Below are 25,200 nucleotides of genomic sequence, written 5' to 3'. Positions count from 1 at the left end.
TGAGCCAGATTTGGTGCTAAACACTTTACAAATATTATCTAATTTTCTCCTCACAAAAACCCTGGGAGGTAGGTACTACCCTCATTTTACAGTGGAGGAAACCGAGGCAGATAGTAGTTAAGTGACTTGCCCAAGGTCACACTGCTAGTAAATGACTAAGTCTGAATGATTCCTGACCATCACTATATCCACTCTCCCACCTAGAATCCTCATCACAAAAAGCCATTACTGGGGCAGCTAGGTGGCACAGTGGATAGAGCACCGGCCCTGGAGTCAGGAGTACCTGGGTTCAAATCCAGCCTCAGACACTTAACACTTACTAGTTGTATGACCCTGAGCAAGTCACTTAATCGCAATTGCCTCACACACACACACACAAAAAAAAAAGCCATTACCATTTCCTTTTTTGGCAGTTACTAGGTTAGTAGGGAAAATCAATGCTGTAGCTATAATCTGCCTAGTCTCTTATTCTATTATTGTAGAAGAAAAGAGAATATGCAGGCTAGAGAATTATATAGTTAAGTAGATTCAAAGCTAATCCAATGGTCGATTCTTGATGACCATTGAGTTAATTAATTGTTCAATGTCAACTGAGAAGGAGTTTTCTTGTGGAAAGCCCAAAGGTCTCTAGTTGGCCCTATATTGTTTAGTATTCTTATCAGTAATTTAGATATAGATAAAGATGACATGCATGCCAAATTACAGTTCTTGGAGGGACTCCAGGAAAATGGGCATATTAATGCATTGTTGGTAGAACTACGAAATAGTACAAACTTTCTGGAAAACAAGTTGGAATTATATCCCAAAAGTTAATAAACTGTGCATTCCCTTTTGATCAAGTGATACTACAACTAAACCTATACCCCAAAGACATTAAAGAAAGGGGAAAAGTACCATATGTAAAAAATATTTATAGCCACTCTTTTTGATTAAAAAAAAAACCTGGAAACTAAGGGGGTGCCCCATCAATGAATAAATGTTCTTTAAAATTATGGTTTATCAATGTAATGGAATACTACTGTGATGTATGAAATATTAAAAGGGATAGTTTGGGAAAAACCTGGGAAGATTTGTATGAATCAACTGCTACAGACCCCAGTGAGCAGAACCAGAACAAAATAATAACACAAAAAATTTCAAGACAAATGACTTCAAAAGGCTCAATAACTCCAATGAATGCAATGACCAATCAGAAGATGGGTTATAAGGGACAGCTAGGTGGCACAATGGATAGAGCCCTGGCCCTGGAGTCAGGCGGACCTGAGTTCAAATCCGGCCTCAGACACTTAACACTTACTGGCTGTGTGACCCTGGGCAAGTCACTTAACCCCAATTGCCTCACCAAAAAAAAAAAAAAGAAAGAAAGAAAGAAAAAGAAAAAAAGAAGATGGATGATGAAACACGCTGCCCACCTCCTGACAGATAATGCAAGATGAAGAATGAGACATCAATTTTTAGACATAGGCAATGTGGGGATTTGTTTTGACTATGTATTTTTGTTGCAATGATTTTCTATTGGAGAAGAGGGGTGAGGAAGAGAAAATAGACACTTGTTTAATTGAAAAATTTTAATTTAATTTTTTAAAGAAAAGAACATAATTTGAAGTTTAAAAAAATGAGTTCAAATTCCCCAACTTTACCAGTTTACTTGTGATCTTGTGCAAAGTACTAAACTTCTAAGAGTCTCATCTATAAAACGGGGATAATAACTTGAATTATAGTTTGTGAGGAAAGTGGGATATAAATGTATTGCTGCTGCTGTTGTTATAATTATAGTAGAATTCTTGTCTGTATTGACTCTTTTAAAGAAAAGAGAATTAAAGCATGGTTGCTAGGGCATGAGTCACAGAGATCATCAAAGCAGGGCCTGAAAAACAAGCCAAGAATCCTTTTTCTACCCTCATGCTTGCAAAGGGGATATCGCTGCAGGAGGCCTATTCCAGGAGGCCCCATCTCTCTCCTTAAAATTCAAGAGCTAAAGGTTTCTCATTTGGGATTCCAGGTCTACCCCTTATAAGCCCTGACTTATTTTAAAGGGCTTAGAGAAATCAGCCATATTAAAAGTATGCCCCGTCAGGCAAATTTCCAGTTCCCCACAATATTTCCATAAATTGACTGATCCCCTGCCTTGTCTAAAAATAGTCTCTGGGTAGATTTCCAGACAGAGCTTTGGCCCGTTCAAACCAAACATACCTCCAGAGGCTTATGTAGTTATTTTAAAACTGAAATTTCAAAGAATCATAGACTTTTAAAGCTGAAAGGCCATATAGTGTAATACTGGTCTTAGAATCAATAGGAATTACCCTGAGTTCAAATTCTACCTGGTGGTTATGTGTGACCATGGGCAAGTCACTTAACCTTTAATCAATTAATCCGAAAGCATCTACTGAGCTCCAACTTATGGGCCCGACTCCATTCAGGCACTTATGATACAAAGACAAAAGTGAAAAAGTCACAGCCCTCAAAGAGCTGGGTTCTAAAGGAAGAAAGGGAAATGCATAGGTATAATATGTTATACAAAGTAAATACAAATTAATTTCTGAGCAAAGGCACCAGCAACTGAGGAGACCAGGACAAGCTTCATGGAGGATCTGTAATAAATCTGGGGGAAAAAATAGGCTGCAACCAGATTGTGAAGGGTTTTACATGCCAAGCAAGAATCTATATTTGATCCTGGAGGCAGTTTCTCAACTTACTTGAGCAGGGGAGTGATAACGTACAACCTGTGCTTTAGGGACATCACTTTGGCCAATCTCGAGGATGGATTAGAAGGTGGCAGATATGGAAGACCAGGAAATGAATTAAAAGGCTATTACAAAAGTCCAGGGAGCAGTGATGAAGAACTGAACCAGGCCAGGTGAATAAAGAGGAGGAGATGGCAGGCAAAAGAGGTTGTGGGGGCAGAATCTATAAGACAGATTGGAAGTGGAAGGTGAGGGAGAATGAAAAGCTGAGGGTGATTCCTAGGAAGCTGAGTAACTGGAATGATGGTTGTAGACTCAATAGAAATAAGGAAGATAAAAGAAATGTTGGGGGAGGGGCAGGGAAGAGAGGGAAGATGATGAATTCTGTTTTGGACATATTGAGTTAGAGATGCTTATAGACTGTCCAGGTGGAAATACCTACAATGCAGTGACTGATGTGAGACTAAAGTTAAGAGGAGGGACTACAGATGGATGTATAGATATGAGTCATCAACATATAAATGATAATTAGGGGCAGCTAGGTGGCACAGTGGATAGAGCACTGGCCCTGGAGTCAGGAGTACCTGAGTTCAAATCTGGCCTCAGACACAACACTCACTAGCTGTGTGACCCTGGGCAAGTCACTTAACTCTAATTGCCTCACTAAAAAAAAAAAAGATAATTAAATGGAGGGGGGGGCTAGTAAGATGGCCCCTCTGAGCTTCAGTTTCCTCATCTATCAAATAAAGGGAATTATACCTATAGAATTTACCTTACTAGGTAGTTATGAGGATCATAAGATAATTTAACTAAAGTGTTTTTCATACCTTAAAATGGAAAGCACAGCTATGCTGATCACATCAAGCCCCATGATGTTACAGTGTCTGCTCAATGGGATTTAAAATTGCTCAGAAGAATTTGGCTTAACCATCCAGAGGGAGAAAACCAAGTGAAAAACAAAAGCCTATTTTCCAGGCTATGATATTCAGTGAATGGATAGGCCACAGAATTGTTCCATTAGGATATACATATATCTTGGACAGACACAGCAAAAGGGCAATGAACTGGGGATACAATTAAGTAGAAGGAAGAGGTTGGGTTGGATTGCTTTTGGGAAATCTCATAGTCCTTCAATAACCCTAAGCCTTCAATGACTCTTTTGGCAGAAACAAAATCACATTTTTTTAGTAATAATATTCTTCCAGGTATGCTATAAGGCTACCAATTATGGAATACCACAGTCTCTAAGGAATCAAAATTGCAAGTCACCCAAAGGGTAATGGAGAGAAACATAATGGACAGAAATAGGCCACAACATATTACAAATGATGAATTGGGTTACAAAGCACCATATGCGATATCTTCTGAGAGATTTAAGACTAGAAGAGGAAGTGGGCTGGTATAATAGAGAGACAGACTGTGTACTGCATTGGTACCCCACATAATTTCAAAAGAATCCAGAAAAATGATGCCAGCAGGTTGGGCCCCCTAGGGATGATTTATGTGAGGACATGGATAAGAATCCATCAGCATAAAAAAGCATAGGTACCATCTACCCATCTGGAGGACATACCTACCTACCTCAGTAAGGTCACAGACCCAATCCACTGAAGCATTAGCACTCTCCCTCCATATGTTCTCCAGTGTCTACAAGCTATATAAACACTGGGTTTTCCCTCCTACCATGTTACTGTTTAAGCACCTCACATGAGTACTTATTATGCATTATGGAATCGTGGAAAGAACACCAGACTAGGAATTCAGGAAAAAAAAAAACAGTTAAGGCTTGGCTCCATCACATACAGGTTAGGTAAGCAACTTACTACCTATGTAACCATGAGCAAGTCATTTAAGCTCTCTAAGATCACTTTCTTCAGAAAATGAAAGTTGAACTAGATAATCAATAAGATCCCTTACAGTTCTAAATCCTGCAATCCTTAGGTAAGTCATAATGTCTCTAAGTCTCATTGTCTTCATCTGTAAAATGGGGGAAATACTCTAGGGTATCCCAAAAGTCTTATCGTGTATTTACAACACCTGCCTCACAGGGTGGTTGGTTGTGAGGAAAGGACTTTTTAAGGCTTAAAGCCTGTGTAACTATGAGCTGTTATTATTGCAATGTAAATTAGCTTCAAAATACAAATCAGAATATCAGATCATTTCCCTGTACATTTTCATTGTTGAGTTGGTTTTGTTGTTGTTTTGTGAAGGGTAGATACTGTGAGAGAAAAAAAGAAGGCACCAGGTGTCTGAAAGAAGATGAGGTGGGGGGAGAAGATGGGGAATGGGGAAAGGGAACACAAATAAGATGCCTAGAAATACTAGAGGAATGATAAGCCCTGTTTATCTTTAGATTGTAAGCTGCTTGAGAACATCAGAGACCTGTTTTATTTATAGAATCACAAAAATTTCAGAGTTGGAAGAAACCTCAGTCGCTGTCAGTCCAATTCAAACTGGAAAAAGAATCAACGCCATAAGGTATCCAGATTTAGCTAGAAGATATCTTTGAGAGAGAAAGCCCACTTCCTTCCTAGTCAGTCCATTAGAAGAATTTTTTTTTCTTACCTCAAACCTAAATTTGCTGATTTACAATTTCCACTCAGTGCTCCTAATTCTGCCCTCAGGGGTCAAAGACAACAAGACAAATCCCTTTTCCATTTCACAGTCTTTCAAGTACTTGAAAACAGATGCCATGTTTCCCCCACCTCTCCCCCTTCTCTCAATATTTTCTTTTCTAGGCTAAATATTACCAGTTCCTTCAACCAGTTCTCATATGGCATAATCTAAAGGTCCTTCACCATTCTGTTTCCCTCCTCTTCTAGACACTCTCCATCTTATCCTCTTATTCCAAGTGTGTCCTGATAAGGGCAGAGTAGAGAAGTATCAATCACTTCTCTGTTTCTGGAAGCTTTGTCTTTGAACATTGCCCAAGATCAAATTAGCTTCTTTGATCGCCAAATCACATTGATGACTCATATAAAGATTCTGGTCTACAAAAAACACAAAGATGTTTGGTTTTGGGATGGGGGGGACCCCTGTTTTCTAACTATGTCCCTTCTTGTATTTGTAAAGTCATTTTTAATGCATTTACATTTTTCCTATCAGATTTCATTTTATCAGATATGGCCCAAAGTTCTAGCTTATCCCAATCTTTTTAGAAACTGACTCTGTCATCCTTGTTAGTTATCCCTACCAGCTTTGTACCACCTGAAAATTTCATAAGGATGCCTCCTATGAAAATGGATAGACCCTCATTGCCCCACAAAAAAATAAAATAAAAAGAAAAGAAAATGGATAGTGCCAGGCCAAACACAGATCCTTAAGGCCCTACAATAGAAACCTTCTAAGACATATTGATTCATTGACTCATTTAGGACATCCATTCAGCAAGTTCCAAATATATCCAATTGTACTATCATCTAGCTCCTGTCTCTCCATTTTTTGCACAAGAATAGCACGGGATAATCATTAAATATTTTACTAAAGTCTAGGTAAATTCTATCTAGCATGCCTTTGGTAATCCTATCATAAAAGGAAATAAGGTTAGCTGGTTATGACCTGATCTGGACAAACTTATGCTTGTTCTTTGGTGTCACCACTTCCTTTCCTAGATATCCATTATCCACCTTTCTAAGGAGGTTCTACAATTTTTCTAGGAATCAAAATCAATTCAGTGGCATAGAGTTTGAAAATTCCATTCTACTCCCCGCACCGCCTTTTTTTTTTTTTAAACATTCAGTCCTTTCAGTAAATGAAGCTGTGGTTCATCTGGGCCAGATGACTTGAATTCATCAAGGGCAGCTGGGTGTTCTCTTACTATCTCCATACTTATCTTGGGTATCAATTTCCTACCAGACATTTTTGTTATGTCCTTTTCTAGTCCAAAGGTCATTTGGAAACCAAAGACCTACAATACAATTGCTATTCTCCTTGGCGGAGAAAATAGAAAGAAAATAAGGACTTAGCAGCTCTGCCTCCTCTCAGTTGTCAGTTATCATCCTCCAATTTACTCTGAGGAGTCATCCTATCCCTTCTCTGATCCTCATCTTTGCCTCAATATTATTTTTAAAGTTCTTTTTGTTTTCCTTAGCTTTTCTTGTTAGCCTTATCTCATTTGAAACTTTAGTGCACTGAATGCTATTCTTACAGAAGTCCACCATCCTTTATTTATCCGGTTATCTGTCCTCACTTCTGTCTGCTGTGGGTTACTATTTAAAAATCTAAATAAATTAATGGGTCCTCCTTGTAGCCACAACAGTCTCCTCAGATGATTCCCCCTAGTTCCTCTTCATTGGAATTATTTCTTCTTGTGCCTTCAGAATTTCACTCTCAATAATTCCCTGTCCTTCCTGGCTTGATTACCCCAATAAAATTCTAATTGACGAGATCTTGCCAATCCTTCCTTTGAGCCCAATGAAATCTGCTTTTCCCAAACCTGGTGTTTCCTTTCTTTCTCCAACCTAAACCCTAAAAGACAGTGGGGTTACCTCACCCCCAGACTCCCAACACCTTCACCCCAGCGACAAATTTCTCCTTGTTGGTAAGAATCAGATCCCAAGGGGAAGCTAGGTGGCGAAGTGGATAGAGCACTGGCCCTGGAGTCAGGAGTACCTGAGTTCAAATCCAGCCTCAGACACTTAACACTTACTAGCTGTGTGACCCTGGGCAAGTCACTTAACCCCAATTGCCTCACTAAAAAAAAAAAAAAAAAAGAATCAGATCCAAATCATCAGTCCATAAGCATCTTATATTCAGTGGGGAAATCAACATGTATGTATAGAAATAAATATAAAAATAGATATAAAAGTAAATGAAAGGCAGTTTCATCGGCAAAAGGTGGTGGTGGGAAAGGCAGTAGCTTCCAGAGGGATCAGAAAAGGCCTCACAGGGCAGCTAGGTGGCACAGTGGATAGAGCACCGACCCTGGATTCAGGAGAACCTTAGTTCAAATCCAGCCTCAGACACTTGACACTTACTATCTGTGTGATCCTGGGCAAGTCACTTAACCCCAACTGCCTTACCAAAATAAAAGAGAAAAGGCCTCATGTAGGAGGTGGCCCTTGAGCTGAGCTTTCCCCTTATTGGTTCCTCTACCCTTCAAAGGATGAAATGATCATCAAGACAAATCAAAATATCATCAAGCATTTTGCTTTTGGCAGAATGAAAGCTCTCCACTACATCTGCTTACCATTGTTCTGTCATGTCTCTTGGCCAGCCTTGTAATCTCTTTCCCAAACTCCTCATCTGGTTCTTCTTTCTATCCAGCTGGGTCTGTTGTAGTCTAATCACAAAAATCACTTCTCTTTCCCTCTCTGTTGATCTTTACCCAAATGCTCTCCACCATGAAGCCCCTCTCATTTCTGGATTTCTTCACATGATTGTACCTTTATATGACACTGTCTCCCCACTACACTTCACACACACACACACACACACACACACACACACACACACACACACGCCTTATCTATCACAAAATCATGAAACTTTTGGAAGGGACCTTTTTCTGATGAATAAGTTATATCCATCATAGGCATAATCAAGGCAGGGGAAGACAAGGGCTTTGCTACAGGATGGGGATTTTCTTAATGGTGGGAACAATTTGGGGTTCTTTTTTTTCCCCATGGGGTAGGGGTAGAATTTAAGAGACCACTAACACCATTTGTATTCCTCTAAGGAAGCAGGTAAAAATAAGCCTAGCATGAGGGGCAGCTTGGTGGCACAGTGGATAAAGCACCAGCCCTGGATTCAGGAGGACCTGAGTTCAAATCCGGCCTGAGACACTTGATACTTACTAGCTGTGTGACCCTGGGCAAGTCACTTAACCCTCATTGCTGTGCCAAAAACAAAACAAAAAACAAAAATAAGCCTAGCATAAAGATGGATTGGTGATGGGTCCAAATTAGTGGCAAGATGGGGTGAGAATTAGGGTAAGAGTAAACACCTACTTTATCTGGGAGAGGTATTAGGCCACTACTAATGGGACTGCCCTCTGGTAGGAAAGGAGCCCTTGCCCAACTAGTAGGTCCAACAACAGTGACTCATCATGGCCTGCCCAGGAATAGGAGTACCCTAGCAGTGAAGTAGTCCAGAGAATACCCATCCCCTGTGGCTAGAAGAATACTTCAAATGGCCATGGACAGAAAAAGAATAAAGTGCCCAACATTCCCTTCCCAACCCAACATACACCATGGAGTTGGGGGTGGACAGGAGAACAGAGGTGAAAGTATGGGGTTAGCCTGACTTCCAAGAGAAAGCCCAAACCCTTCAGGGACGTGAACCTGACTGCAGAGGAAGTGTTTCTCCTTGTCTATCCTCTCAGTAGGGGTTACTTGGCCAGAAGGGTCAGTAGCAAGGCACTCTGGGTAGGTTAAGAAAGAAAGGAAGCCAGCCTCTCAATAGGGAACCTTTATGACTTTAATAATTATTTATTAATTATTAATTAACCTTTATGAATTCCTTCTTGGTTTTCTCCTCTGCTTCTCAAAATTTTCTGTCAACTGAGCTGATCTTGGAACCAGGGTATGTCTGAAAGGCCTGAGAAGGCCTTCTTCCCTGTTCAGTTACTTGACCTGAGTGAAGGGACATGGGGAACAACCTGAGTGTAAGGGCTAGATAAAGAGTCTGAAGACCCAGTTGGAACAGATGATTCCTAAGGCTCCTTCCAGCTTGAGCATACAAGGCTTTGAGCCTTTTTTCAGCATCCTCAAAAGCATCTATGTTGGGGCAGCTAGGTGGTGCAGTAGATAGAGCAGTGGCCCTGGAATCAGAAGGATGTGAGTTCAAATCTGGCCTCAGTCACTTGACACTAGCTGTGTGACCCTGGGCAAGTCACTTAACCCCAATTGCCTCACCAAAAAAAAAAAAAAAAAAAAAAGCATCTATGTTTGCTAGGAAGGTTACCATTTTACCCCACTCACCTATCCACTCTCACTCCCAGTACTGAGGCATTTTAGATACCAAGTATTAAGAAATGACTAATAGCAGGGGGCAGCTAGGTGGGCAGTGGATAGAGCACCGGCCCTGGAGTCAGGAGGACCTGAGTTCAAATCCAGCCTCAGACACTTAACACTTACTAGCTGTGTGACCTTGGGCAAGTCACTTAACCACAATTGCCTCACTAAAAACAAACAAGAAATGACTAATATTAACACCTAGTTATCAAGAATAGCTAGTTAAAATAGGAAGTTACTCAACGACCCGGTGGATGGGGTGTGGTGTGGTGGGAGAAAGAGACAGAGATTTACCCAGAAGTTGGCTTGGGACATCCTGGAATCTCTGTCCATGAGGGCAAGTATCCTAGGGTCTGTTTCCTACTATGGGAAAGTGTCTGCCAACCTTCTCTAGCTCAGAGATCCTTCTGTGTCCATTTCCCTGGGAGCGGCTTTCAGTACTTCCCCCAAATGCAAAAATTCCTAGATATGATACTGATACTCATACAGAGACAAAGTCCAGTCATGGATCTCATCCTACTAATTCTCAGTAACACTTATGAGAACAAATTTGCCTCCATCCATGAGGTTGTGTAGGTCCTCTTTCTTGCTTGGGCATTTGTATATAAGCATTTGTGGCTATGCAGTTTGCCACTGGCTCCATTCCTTAATTTCTCCTCTCATGAACTTCTAGATGTCTCAACTGATATTGTTCTTTCTACACTGTAGCTACTCTCTGACATCTTGTTCAATGTAGACATAGAGGCTTCTCCTTCCTTTTTAGTGTATCTTTATATCTCTCCGGTGGTCTAGATAGTAGGGGAGGAAGGAAGGAAAAAAAGGAAGGAAGGAAGGAAGGAAGGAAGGAAGGAAGGAAGGAAGGAAGGAAGGAAGGAAGGAAGGAAGGAAGGAAGGAAGGAAGGAAGGAAGGAAGGAAGGAAGGAAGGAAGGAAGGAAGGAAGGAAGGAAGGAAGGAAGGAAGGATAATATAGATGTTGAGTGAGGCCAGAGGTATTTCGCATCCTGTAGACCTTTATAGAAAGTAAAGGTTTCTGTATCCCTTAACAGAAACTAAAAGAATCAAATAATAACTATTCAACTAAAATCACAGATTTGTAGGGAATTTTGATTATCTAATCTAACCTCTGAACTCTACAGAGAAGAGGTTCAGAGAAAAGAAGTGATCTGCCTAAGGTCACACAGCTATTTACAGGCAGAGCACAGACTAGAACTAAAATTTCCTATTTTCTAGGCTAGGATTTCAACCAGTTTTAGCTCCAGGCAAGGGAGACTTGACCAACTGAGCTGATTACCTGCACTAGTTAGATTAATAACAGTTTATGTTTATATAACATATTATGGTTTGAAAATATTTTATTATGTCATTTGAGCTAAGCTATAAACCTATGATGGAGGTAGTGCTGGTAGCATCAACATCATTTCATAAATGAGAAATCCCAGGATCCCAGAGATCGTTCCCGCTCAAGGTCACAGAGCCAGTCAGTAGTAAAGGCAGGATAGAAACCTACATCTTCTACATTCTTTTTTCTCACTCTGTATTGTCTCATGATACCTAGTCATCCTGACCAGGTCACATTTGGTGGAGAACTGAATCCGGGCACAGCAATCAACATACATAGGTCACAGTTATTTTCTAGTAAATGTCCGTCAAAGATAATCAAATGATTAGATTTATACTTGTATAGAAATTTTCATTTTAATTTATTGCTGATAATCTGGTGACTGGTATTTAACTCAGCCTTACAAAACAGTGCCTAAAAAATCTAGCCCATTAGCCTTGGTCTCTAAAGATTATGGGCAAGCACTATTTTATTTTTTGCTTTGTTAGCATTCAGATAACACCATTGAGATTGGAAAATTGCCCATTATTAGCGTAATAGCCATCATTACAATAACTAATTTGGTGGAGAATAAAGCATCTGTGCCAGGACAAAGACTAATTCACTAACAACAACAAAACGGGCATTAGCTGGTTTGGGGGCTATGTACACGATGAAAACAGTTAAGTAAACGGGAATATAATTTAGACAAGGGAAAAGGTTGATTTTTTTAAAAATCTCAAACTGTCTTGAAAGTGTCAGTAAACTATCATCAAACCAACTGTCTCAAAGGCATCAGCTAACAGAATATCCTCAATCTTTATGATACTCTCATTTAGGAAGAATATTTCTTCACACCTACTTTTAGAACACAAATGTGGAAGACTAGAAGGTATCCAGAATCCTCACAGTGTGACCTCTCCAAACTCACCTCACTCTGCTCCCTAATATTTTAACTACAGTTAAGCTGGGCTTTTCTCTGTCCCCCAAACACCCAGAACACTCAATGCTTAGCACGGTGCCTGGCATATAATAGCCCCTTAATACATGTTGACTGACTGACTGACTGAACACTAAGCCTTTGCTCATGAGGTTTCCCTGCATAAACTGTCACTCACCTCACCTGTAACCTACCCAAATCCTTCCTTCCCTCCTTCCTGAGCCAAGCTAAAATCCTCCCTCCTCCAGGATGCCTTCCCCAAGGTCTGTACCTCACAGAATTATCTGAAGGGCACCATTACTGTCCCTACCATCCATATGAACACAACTACATAAAGCCTTTTATGCTTCTTAGTATCTCCCCAATCCTCACCATTTTAATAAATACTCCTCTTCCATTTTTCCAATATTTACTTATTGAATGAAAGAAAGATAAAAGATATTTAAAATGCATATAATTCAAAGACCAAGCGGTGCTTGAATGAAGAGTTATGAGAAGACATCCCCAACCTACCCCCAGTGGACGTTGGCAGTCCACAGGTGTTAAATATTGCAAATATTTTCAGACTTTCTCAATATATTGTTGGGTTATTCTGATTTTTATTTCTCCTCTCTTAAAAAAAAATACTATTTGTCATATGGGAAGGCTGTAAGGGAGAGGAATACATGGGATATTACATGATATAAAAATAAGGAAACATCCATAAAAATTATTTTGTAAAAAATGCATACAATTCAACTGGATGGGGTGTGGGAAAACATTTCCAATTATGAAAAGAATCAACAAGAAAAGGGTTAATTTTTCTTTCTCCTCCAAAGTATTAGGATGTGATTCAGATAGTAGTTTTCCAATTTGTCCACTGCCCTGTTTCTGTCTCTTGTTTTAAATTTTAAATTTCATTCACAAACTAGCTGGGCTGGTATAATGGCCTGTAGATGAATAGCTATTTTTACCTTTCTTTGTATCCACAACACAGCACAGTGACCAGCACAAATTAAGCACTTAATAATGCTTGTTGACTGTTTGACTGACTAACTGGCTGATGTAGGGTTTCATTATGTATTTTACCGTTCTTCATGTTCTTACCATTTCATTCCTCTGATTCAAAATCCTATCTATCAAAGAAAGTACCAAGTCTTTAGCCTGAAAGTCAAGACTCTCCAGTTTGGTATCTTTGAATTCAATTCAACTCAACAAAAATTTATTGATGGCCTGCTAAGTTCAAGGCCTGGTACTGGGGATGCCAAGGTAAAGAACATCACAACCCTCACCCTCCAGGCGTTTACAATCTACCCTTATGTTTCATGGACTCTGAATTCCAACCATTGTTAGCCATATTCCCTAAACCCCAGCTGCTGCTGCTTCTTCTTCTTCTTCTTTTTTGGTTGGGGCAATGAGGGTTAAGTGACTTGCCCAGGGTCACACAGGTAGTGTCAAGTGTCTGAGGCTGGATTTGAACTCAGGTCCTCCTGAATCCAGGACAGGTGCTTTATCCACTGCTCCACCTAGCTGCCCCCTAAACCCCAGCTTGTTAAACTGTGGGTCAAGACCCCTTATGGGGTTGAGTAAATGAATGTGGGGGTCAAGGAAAATCTGACAACAGTAAAAGGTTGTGTATGCCTATTTTTATACCTACATACCTGGGCTCTCATACAAATTCCTTGTCCAAAAAGGGGTCAAGAGTGGAAGAAGTTTAAGAAGCCCTGCCCTAAATCCTTCCTGTACTTTCTCACTTTCAGTTCAAGGTAGTGGCTAAAGAGTTGGCCTTGGAACCAGGAAAACTGATCTACGTTCCCTACGGTCTAAATGACCCTGGGCAAATCACATTCTCTCACTACTTTAGGCAGCCCTTTAAGACTGTAGAGAAGGTGCGGATTTGCATAAAGAGGGAGTTTCCCTATCCTGCACAGCTGCTCCCTAGATCAATGAAATGGCAGGCCCAATCCCTATCCCTAGAATTTTAATGCCTTGCTTTCAAACTTCACTTTTAAAAATCCTACTCATCTGGGCAGCTAGGTGGCGCAGTGGAAAAAGCACCAGCCCTGGATTCAGGAAGACCTGAGTTCAAATCCAACCTCAGACACTTGACACTTAGCTGGCTGTGTGACCCTGGGTGAGTCACTTAACCCCAATTGCCTCACACACACACACACACACACACACACACAAAATCCTATTCATCCTTCAAGGTCCAGCTCAAATGTCATCTCCTACATGAAGCTTGGACTGATCTCAATAGCCTTAATGACCTCTTTCCTCTTGAAGATGATCACAGTACTTTCCACCTCTCTTATATGCTCTCTTGGTTCTCTATTTATATCTTATTTTTTCTCCTCCTATAAGCTCCTTAAGCACAAGGACCATATCAATGTAATTTGTAGTTAGAGAATCATGATCATCTAACTACCACCTTTTAAGGTATGGAAAAGAAGAGAAAGTAGCCTGTTTCCTCATGGGGTCAATTAGAAATGACTACACTAATGTGACCTAACCTAGTTTAATTTCCCCTCATTTGGCTTAATTTATTCAACAAGTACTTATTCACTTGTTTAACAACACAGAACCTAGAACACATACAAATAAGTGATATATATATATATATACACATATATTTAATTTTTTTTGTTTTGCTTTTTATTTTGGTGGGGCAATGAGGGTTAAGTGACTTGCCCAGGGTCACACAGTGTCAAGTGTCTGAGGTCACATTTGAACTCAGGTCCTCCTGAATCCAGGGCCGGTGCTTTATCCACTGTGCCACCTAGGTGCCCCCCATATACATATATTTAAAATGAGTAGAATTAAAATGCAGGTGGAAAAAACACAAAAACCTTATACCTAAGGCTGATAAAAATCTTGTTTCCCATATAGATGATTCCTATCCCAGGTACTATTGCAATTAGCACCAAGTTACTTTCGGAAACCCTCTGCAATCCACAGAAATAGCAAACAGCTTTGCTGCCCTGGGGACACTTGGAAGCACATACCCTGACAAACAGCATCACTGTTGCTCTCTGGACACCGGCCAAGCTTCCTCATTCTCAAAGGTTGACCTCATGTTTTTGAAGAGCCTCAAGACGCCAGAGGTCTGATGAATTGCCACTCACCGGTCAGTTCTGTTGCCAGGAGAGGAAATTGCACTGGCTGGGGGTTGAGGTGGGGAGGGGGGTGGCTCCTTGAATGAATCCAGGCCTGATGTCGAGGTGGAAGGACAAAAGTACAAGCTCCTTCACTCACCCATCATTCCATAAAACTCCAAGTGGCTGCTAACAATCCAAATGTCTAAGGTAAACTTAGTAATGCTCCCTTAAAAAAGGAAACTTAATGAAATCCTATAGCTTCTGAGATAAATGCTGCATCAGGCCAAAGGCCAGGATCTAAATCTTTCTGCCCTTTGTCAGTACCAGACAGACTCAGAGTAACTTAAACCACCCTGCTATTTCAGTTTATTTAAGTCCAAACTCCAGGATGATGGAATAAAAACCAGGCCAGGGCCAATCTGAAATTCTAATAATAGCTCTAAGGTCAAGTCCAGCACTTGGGTGAAAGTTACAGAGGGCTCCTTATTATGATAATTATTCATTAAGATGACAGTCATAAATGTTCATTAAATAAATAAGTTAATTACTCGTTTTCAAGTTAAAAAACAAAACAAAACATTAACCACAACAAGGTTGCTTAACTCAGAATGGGGCTGAAAATATAGGCTACATATGGTTGGCATTCTTGAATATCCTACTGCCAATCACTTGATTCGTGATGTCACAAATAAGCTGTCTGCCAGTCTGTTAAACGAGTTCTCAGGTAACAATCACAGAATCATGAAACATCAGTGCTGGAAAGGACCTGGAAGTTTAACTCCCTCAGTTTACAGACTTGGTGGCATAACTTTCCCAAGATCCCACAGCTATGAAGTGATAGACCCTACTTGATTAGTTTCCCAACTCTCAGTTCAGCTCTCTTCCCTAGACACACTACTTCCTTTATTAATGCAACTTGTTTGTTTGTTTGTTCAACCTAGCATAGAAAGTTTTCAGTCTGAAAAATCTAGGAAATCAAAGTGAAAGACTTCTGTTAGTTTATTTAAAGAACCACAGTACCCTACATAGGTTGATGGATCAATTCAGTAGATTGATCAGAAACTGGAGCTAGCTTTTTAAAACTTTTTTAAAGTTTTCCCCCAGATATAATTGCTCTCAGAAAGAAAAGGCACATAGTTTTAATCTTTGAATACATTCTGGCTATAAGAATGAACAGAATGGAATTCTCTAACTATAAATAACAATCCTCATACCACTTTAGGTGTTAGTATTCTGGTGAAAAGTTCACAGAATTCAGTGCCGACAAATCTCCATTTCTGTTCAACTCTTGCCACAAGTTTAACTTATTTTAATTTCTTTATGGAAGGAGAGAGGAATAATAACAGAGAATATGGGAATTATCCTTCTTTAAAAAAAATAAGGGAATAACTTGGGAGGGGGGGCAGGGCAATTAGGGTTAAGTGATTTGCCCAGGGTCACACAGGTAGTGTCAAGTGTTTGAGATCACATTTGAACTCGGGTCCTCTTGAATCCAGGGCCGGTGCTTTATCCACTTAGCCACCTAGCTGCCCCTGAGAATAACTTTTAAATGCACTTCCAATATAAACTTTAAAATGAAACACTTAGGCAAATGAAGTTCTAATACTTTCAGGGGATCTGTACCTTCATTTATCTTTATTTATTTATTTATTTTAGCGTGGGCAAGTAAGGAAGATGATGAAAGACGTAGGCTCAACTCACAAGCTAGTTGTCCTTGAAATACTGTGAACTATGTCTTGACCCCGTAAGGGAAAGAGCACTGGTCTTTTAAAAGACCCAGGTCCAAAGCTCAGCCTTGGGCAAGTTACTTCCCCTTAATAGGGCTTAGTTTCTGCAAGTGAGAGGAATGGACTAATTCTTCACAGGATTTGAAGCTAAAACAGACCTTAGCCTAAATCGCCTTGCCTTTTCAGAATGAGGAAAAGGAGGCTCAAAGAAATGAAACAAGGGTAGCAACCAACAAGCAGGTCTATGATCCAAAACAAGGGCTTTTTCCACTACCCCTAAGCCGGCCAATGCTTGCTCACTCGGGGTCCTTCTCCAGATGTCACGTTTCGATTCTGATTCTAGACCTGGTCCACTTCCGCGTTGCAAGGCTAAGCAGAGGCTGGAAGGGTTTGGGAAGATCATCTGAGGACCACTAGCAAGCTGCCTGCAGGGCGCTGACTCCATGGGCTGAGGGTTTGGCGGAGCCATTTCACTGGGAACGAACCAATGATACTGAGTAATTCCAGAGCCTTCCCCCGCCGCCCCGACAGAGCTTCCCATTTTGTCAGCACCGTGATACCTGTCAACCATCTCATTTGCTAGGGAATTACTTTGCCTATTTCCTTGTGTGTCCGAGTGAAAACGGGGGCTCTTTCCCAACCTTCGATTGAAACGCGCATCCTCATCTCTCCTCCCCCACCCCAACCGAGCAGGCTAAGGATGATCTCAAATTGGCAGGTGGATGTGGATGTGTCCGCGCGCGCGAGGAAGTAGGCCCGTGCTCAGTGCCGGACGCGGCTGGTGGATGGCTCTGGTCAGTTCAAGAGCAGAGTCCTGGAGGAGCCAGCAAAGACACAAGGCCGCTTCACCTGCTCCCAAAGCCCTAAACCCAGCGCTAGGCGAAGGCGGGATTCGAATCCGCTGCGCCGCCCACCACCCTTTCCCTCCTTCTCCTCCGCACCCCCCCCACCCCCTCCTTCTCCCATGCATCTGCGGAGGGAGGACAGCCCCTTCCACGGCATCGACCAATCCGCGTCCGGAGCGGCGGCCCTGGCGTGGGGGGAGTTCTGGCTTCCAGCCAATTAGCATCAGCCCCGGGGCTGGGCCTCCTCCCCCACCCCCACCCGGGTCCCTAGAATGAAACCATCCCCACAGCTGCCCCAGAGCTGGGCGGCCGCGGCTGCACGTGGGGTGCGGAGGCCGTGCGGCGGGAGGCAAGCAAAGACGACCCTCCCCCTCCCCGGGCTCCAGGTCCACCTCATCGTAGCCGCCCTGGAGCCCCAGCTGCAAAAAAGCGAGCGGGAGCAGCCCCGGGGGCGCTGGCGAACTTGTTTGGGGCGGGGGAACGCGAAGGGGGCGGGGAAGGGACGACGACGACACCGAGGAGGAGGAGGAGGAGGAGGAAGAAGAAGGGGGATGGTGGGTGGGCGATAAAAATCTGCCGAGCCGGCCCCACCCCCTTCGCTGGTTCGGCTTGGCCCCCAGTGCCCCGCTCCGGGGCCGAGAGAGCGGTCTGCGCGGGGAGAAGTGCGCGCAGTCCCCGATGGAGGCTTTCCAGGCTGTGGCCAGCAAGCTCCCGCCGCCGCACCATCACCCCCACCAGCGCCAGCACCCCCCGCCCATGGCTTTTTTGCAAAGCGCTCGCTACGTGACTGCTAAGAGCCACCATCCCCACGGAGCCGGGAGCGCCTTCAACTCGTGGAACGACTACCTGGGGCTCGCCACGTTCATCACCAAGGCGGTGGGCGAAGAGAAGAGCTTCGGCGGGGACCCCGCCTCCCCATCCTCGTCGTCGTCGTCGTCCTGCTGCTCGCCCCACGCCGGGGCCGCCGGGGGGATGGTGGTGGCCGCGGCGGCGCTGGGGCCGCCCGACGACGAAGAGGACGACGACGAGGAGGCGGCCGCGACCCCCTATTTCGGCAGCGCCCTAGATCTGCGGGACCTGGAGCTGTGCGGAGGCCACCCCGCCGACGGCCTGCTGGAGGAGCGCTTCGCCGACTTCAGCCCCTTCTCGGGCGGCGCCGGGCCGGCTGCGGCTGCCGCCGCCGCCGTTCTCTTCGATTGCGCCTCGGAGCCCTTGGAGAGGGAGCGGGCTCCGGCGTGGGGAGGGGCCGCCGAGCCCCGGCTGCAGAGCGGGCCCAAGCCGGGGGCACGGCTGCTGAAGCCCGACCTGCAGGTCTGTGTGTTCTGCAGGAACAACAAGGAGGCCGTGGCTCTCTACACGACCCACATCCTGAAGGGACCCGACGGGCGCGTCCTGTGCCCGGTGCTGCGGAGGTACACGTGCCCCCTGTGCGGGGCCAGCGGGGACAATGCCCATACCATCAAATACTGTCCCCTCTCCAAAATGCAGGCGCACGCCACCAAACAAATCAAAAATGCCAGGAACGTCTTGGGCAAGAAGATCCGCTGAAGGATTTTGTGTTGGGGATTTTTTGTTGTTCTCTTCGCCCACCTCTTCCTGTTGGCTTCCAAGGAAGGAAACTGGAGAAAGTGGAACGAACAGTTGGTTGCGATTTAAACTTTGGATGTCTTGTTTTCGTTTGAAGTCTGGGAGGATTACTTTTATATATGTATATGTGTATATACATGCCTATGTATACACACATATATGGGGCGCCGATTGAGAATAGAATGTCAAAAAAAACTGGTTTATGTATAACTTAAAGTCTAGTTTGTACACACCTAGAGCTCAGTTGTGTCTGGGTGTTGAATTCCTGATTCAATTATATCACAGCTTAGATGCACTGTATTTGTTTACTGTATACAATTATCTGATTTTAGATGGACATATCAGTATGAAATATTCTGTTTAATCTTGGATGTTTTACTTTAATGAATCAAATTATGGAGGCACTTTAAGTCACATATTTTTTAAAAGCCTCTAAACTGGGCTAAAGGAACTCGAGGTTTTATGGTATGTCCACAAAATGAAGACTACTTCATAGTGTTTACTAGGGAGTACATTGAAATGTTCTCCTAAAAGGGACTAAGATAACCTAACCGTGGCAAGTAATGTTTCTTGACATTCCTCTTTCTCAGTTACCTTAATTCCAGCTAAATCGAGAATCTGACAGAAGCAATGTTATGATGGTTACTTTCTAATATTAATTTCAGTAATGATTGACTTGAGATTGCTTATTTACATTGTAGCTGGAGAGGTAAAGTACACAAACTGAATTGCACTTAAGCTAAAAGACAGTTTATTGTTCTATATCAGATCGTCTATTGCCAAATTAGAAACTAGCTTTTTTCCCTCTTCCCCTAGAAACTGTGCCAAGTTGCATATCATATTGTGTATACACTTGGAAATGGTGCTGTTTAAAATTTGGTTGTGTGTTTATACAGTAATAGTATATGAATTTATTATTCTTGCTCAGACCTTCCCTGGACTCTTTCATTTCTTGTAACTTTTTTTCCTTGCATCTTTCTAAGTTATGGGACTGACCAGCCTATGGAACTTGGGAGGAAGGGAGGTTTTGTTGTCAGCTGTATATGGCCCTGCATCTTTAACTACTCAAGAGTGAAGACACTGGCCAGTTTTCTCTCAAACATTGAGGGTTGAAACCTTTGTCTTCAGATAATCCTGGAAACATTTAGAGCTTGTGGAAGAGGTCAACTGGAAGCATTAAGTGTAGAACCTGCATTTAGCTTGTATCTTGGCTCTTTGTGACTCTTGAGGCAGTTTCTTATATTAGCAGTTTTTAAATTAACCTTATATATAGCACTGACTATAGCAACAGGTTTGGAGGAGAGACAAGACTTGCCTCACACCTGATGAATGTTAGGAGCTGATAGCATAATACAGTTAGTTGCCTACCTCAGAATCAATTCTTCATTCTCCTTAGAAAGTATGGCCATTTCTGACCCAGGTCACTGTTCTCCAGCCTTTGCCTTTCTTTCCTTTGAATGTTAAGAGCCACATTTAGTGTTGCCTCTTCGTAAATTCTTACATATCAAAAAGACAAGGGGTTTGAACAAAAAATACAGGAGATGAGCTCATCTGAAGGATAGAAATGTGTTACTATGTAAACACCATCAATTACTTAAGGGAAACCAGTATTTTGCGGTTTCTGGTGATGAACAGGGTAGAGTAGTTGCTTGTTTCAAAGCCACTAACTTACAACAGAAAGAGTTAAGTTGGTTAGACATAATGATGGCATCGATTTCATAACTGGGGTGATTTAGATAATACATGCTAGTTCCAATAACTTGTCAAATCTTTGTACTGGAATTGTCTATGCTGTTGGGAGTTATTTTTACACAGGAACTCAAAATTTGGCCAGTACTAAAATGAAACACCCACCCCTCTTTAAAAAAGGAATGAATTCTTAAAGCAATAAGCTTTGGGGATTGAGGTAATTTATTTTTCAAAAAGTTGCTTTCATACTAACCTGGGATCTGAGTGCAGTAGTTGTGACAATTATTTTTTAAAACCATGGGTTTAAAAAAGTAAATGCTCAGGTAAAGTTAAAATGTTCAGTTTAGCTTATGTGTTTAGTTAAAGTTTTACTAGGAATGCTATCCACTTTTGTTAGTGTTGTTTTTGTTAAGAATTCTTGTCAGACCCTAAGTAAATAAAGACTCCAGCAACCCCCACCAAAAGTCAAGCTTCAAATTAAAAGCCTGATCTTTAACCAAAGCTGGTAATGGCCCAAAATAAATCTTTTAAATAGGGAGTTTGATAATATGCTTAGGACTCAATTCTAAGGGCTTGAAAGTTTCACAGTTGCCCTGTTAGGGAGATGGTAAAACAGCAATTTATAGATTTAATAGTGGTCAGATTAATGCCAATTATTAAGGACATGCCTCTATTTAAGGTCCTAACACTTTCTCAACCAAAGTTATTTCCTCTTCTACTTGATTGAATGTCCTCATGATTTTTCACAAAAGGATGCTGATCCTTTCTACACAGTAATGTTCCCGCTTGTCTTATTTTTTCTATAACACACAAGTGCAGTGTTTGTCCTGACATAATTGGAGGCAGGAACAAAGTTACTAAATAAACATAACAGTGAGGAAAGACCTTATATATTAATTCAATCCATTCAGTCATTTTTGCGGTTTAGAAAAGACCCATGTAGGTTTTATCTTTTCCAAACATTTGGTTGATTAATGGTAGATGTAGGACTCTCTGGTCTCCCGACTCCCAAGTTTACGCTACGCTTGGCTGCCTCATTATTTTATTGTTTACAGGTAAACAGTTGTAGGCAAGACACTCCCATCACAGAAAAGTAAATCTAAATGTATAGTTAGCAAATTCAGACCAATAAATTGTGTAATTTAAATTCACAACTGCTTTAAAAACAAAATGAATTTTTTCCTTCTGCTATCAAGATGAAGAGAGATTAGTGTTGGCACATTGACTAATTCTATGAAATCTATTTCAAAAGTACAGTCTCAAACTGCAGCTATACTTGAGGTGGGCTATCAGCATGGGGTAACAGAAGTAACACTGACAAATTAGGGATACATGAAATCTGGTATCAGTAAAGGGACCATGAGGAGATCACACCCTCTCAGAGCCTCACTTTCTCATCTGTAGATGTGGATACCTACAGTACCTAATTAGTAATGAGCTTCCAATGATGATGTAGTAGGGAAAATGTGTACTTTTTAATCAATAAACTCATTACTAAATAGTACTAATTTAAAGATCCTGTCACATCCAGAACTATAATGAAAGCTCCAAGGCTTCAGAAGAAATTGTGGGGTTCCTAAAGAGAGTAAAAAGAGCTATGAAAAGCTAGTTGATGCTAGAATAATGCTAGGTGAGGGGCTCCTCAAAGTATTTGCCACATCACCTTATTAGAATTGAAAAGCATCTTTCTTTTTAAAAATGGAAATACTTCTGCGAAGGTTAAGTGATTACTAGTCTTTCACAGGTGAATTAGGCTGAAAGTAATCTGAACCATTGAGGGAATGAGACTGCTGATTGAAGAGAAGCAGGAGGCTTGCTTTCTCCTTAGATCCAGAACTGAGTTAAGACTAAGCTGGGTACTATTTTGGTTGTATGGCTGTTCAAAAGGAACAGGGCAGCCTCAATAACCTCACCATTTATAATTATTTTTATGTAAAAGACTTCAAAATTCTTAACATGACCTAATTCATAAAGTTAGGTACTGTGTGTGTAGTCATGGTTTTAGTTCAAGCTAATTTAACACAAAGCATATAAACAAAGTTTAAGGACCTCTTAAAAGAAGGATAAAATTTTAGTGGTGCTAATCCAAATACAAAATAATAGGTTTGAGTATCTGTCATGTAGCTTTCAATACAGAAAAGGAGACTGACTGCATTTGGTAAATATTCTACACATTAAATAATTAGGGCAACCAGTTTGTGGTTTTTTCCCATTACCAACTAAAACAAAATTGACAACTGCTTTCACTTTCCTGTTTCTAATGGGGTAATGCTCCCTCTTCTGGTCATAAGCATATATAACAGCTTTTTAAAAAGTTTGTTCACTATGATGGAGATCTAAAATGATCATTAATGGGATGTTTTTAGTTTCCCCTGAAAACATATGAGGCAAATTAAACCTGTAACTGGCACTATATGGTATAGGAAGAACAAATAACAAGTCATAAAATTTAAAACTAAGTAACTGCTCATGTAATTATGAAGAAAGAGATGACAAGTTTCTTTAGTTAGCTTTTCTTCTGTAATTTTGGCTCATTTTCTTCAATGCTGAAATTTGAAATATTGAAAAATAACAAGTGATATTAAACTGAAAAGACAAAATTCTTGAAACCGAAAAAAGGGCTGAAGCTGCATAAATTGGTCACAACACCTACCACTTTTTGGAGTAAAGATAATGATTAAAATCAAGACAAGCAAATTCTGTAAGTATTTTATTTATCATTGAAGAAAAAACACAGCAGCAAGTACTGTGTTGGCTTCAATAAGACCAAAGAGTTAATAATTAACATGGCTACTACACTTCAAAATTGAAGTCAACACAGTCATTACTACAAAGTACTTGCTGAATGAATCTATCCTGAAGACAAAGGAAATTAGGAAAAGAATTTAAACAATTCCTCCAAAACCACACATTTATAAATATTGTCATATTTAAAATGCTTGAAAGGCATGAATTCTCCATTAATGGAAAAGCAGTTTGCTATTGGCAACAGAAAAAACTCAGCACTAGATTCACCCAATGCTTTCCATTTAAAAGCTGTATCTTTCTGGTTTCACATATCAGCAGTACTCCTATTTCATTAGAACAATGACTTCAAATTGTTCTACATCCACCAGCATTCAAGTAATACCTGCAGACAATTCTCCACTGTATCCAATGTTCATAATGTTTACTGCACTTAATGTGAACCTAAAACCTTTTCTAAATTCAGATAATAAATACCTCGGAAAAGCCTGGCCTCAAAATACCTGAAGAGGTATGTTTCCACAACAGCTCTTGTGTAAAGGAAAATTGCTTCAGCTGTTTTTTTCGATACCACTGCTTTAAAGATACTCAAATACATTTTTCTATGACAGAACCTTACCTCATTCCAAAATAAGACTAGATATTTTGAAATTGAAAAAGAAGAGAGATCAGCTTTATACTCAGATATATGTGCTACTCAATACCTGAAGGATTCACATTTTAAATTTTATGGGTTTTTAAAATTTTTTTTGTAAACAAATGATCAGTGAAATAATGCAACACTTTAAATTTCAGAAAATGGCATTCAGTTTTCCAACTTCCTGCTGCAGATACAATGCATGATCAATCTATATAGGATTAATACAAGTTCATGCTTTTCATGTTATGGTGAAACAACATTAGTTAAAGAAATCCAATTTAGAATGGTTTAAGCACAAATATAATAATCCTTGAATGTGACCAAACCTATGATAAAACACCAGTATAGACAGTGTTTCTCTTGAGATTTAACGTCGTACAGTGGTCCATCCATCTTCGTCAGTCTCATTTTTGGTTCGACGAAGAGATTCTCTAGATTCTCTGGATTCTCGATCTTTTTCTGTTCTCCATGAGCCACCCCTTTCCTTTTCACCTTCTCTTTCTCGGTCTCTTGAAAGAGCAGGAGGAGGAATTCGACGAGGAGTCTCACGCTCTTCTGCCCGATCATCTTTCCTTTCCTCAGTGCGTCTCCAGGAGCTTGCTGAAATATATAAGAAAAATGGTTGGCAACAACTGTTTCCTTGGCACCTAGGCCTCTAAAACAGGAAAACTTCAAATTACTCAGAGCACAGGGAACCCGCCCCCCCCCAAAACTAGTGAATAGAAGTGTTTGTTATCTAGTCTGTAAGAAATAATTAGGTTGAGAAAAAAATAATTAGGTTGTACTTAAAAACAAAAAAAGCAAACCAGACGCAAAAATCGTCACTCACCCCCTAGTGCATGAGACCCATGAGTATACAAACCTCTATGACAAGGGGCTATCCAGTCCCTGAAGAACTGAAAGGTCCTCTAATCACTTAAAGTGTATTCCCCAAACCTTTGAACCAGTTTCTAATCACTGAAACCATTGACAATACTTGTGATATACCTGATCG

At 41.2% G+C, this 25,200-nt stretch overlaps 2 protein-coding genes across 2 annotated transcripts in view; one reads left to right on the top strand and one right to left on the bottom strand.

Annotated features, from left to right (window-relative positions):
* The first annotated feature begins 17,065 nt into the window (after window positions 1–17,065).
* NANOS1 (nanos C2HC-type zinc finger 1) lies at window positions 17,066–21,632 on the top strand. The gene is given in 5 exon segments (XM_043980962.1): window positions 17,066–17,905; window positions 17,908–18,015; window positions 18,018–18,112; window positions 18,114–18,195; window positions 18,198–21,632. Coding segments are annotated over 5 exon segments (1,269 nt in total). The 5' UTR covers window positions 17,066–17,817; the 3' UTR covers window positions 19,094–21,632.
* A 1,886-nt stretch (window positions 21,633–23,518) lies between these two features.
* Window positions 23,519–25,200, bottom strand: part of EIF3A (eukaryotic translation initiation factor 3 subunit A) — a 47,728-nt gene continuing 46,046 nt past the window's right edge. Inside the window, exon 22 of the mRNA XM_043980961.1 lies at window positions 23,519–24,806. Within this exon, the coding sequence (XP_043836896.1) occupies window positions 24,574–24,806 (233 nt within the window). The 3' untranslated portion in view covers window positions 23,519–24,573. The remainder of the gene's footprint in view (window positions 24,807–25,200) is intronic.

The sequence above is a fragment of the Dromiciops gliroides genome, chromosome 2 (genome assembly GCF_019393635.1).
Source record: "Dromiciops gliroides isolate mDroGli1 chromosome 2, mDroGli1.pri, whole genome shotgun sequence".
NCBI lineage: Eukaryota > Metazoa > Chordata > Mammalia > Microbiotheria > Microbiotheriidae > Dromiciops > Dromiciops gliroides.
The sequence above is the reverse complement of the archived record's forward strand: the minus strand, read 5'-3'. Positions and strand labels throughout refer to the sequence as shown.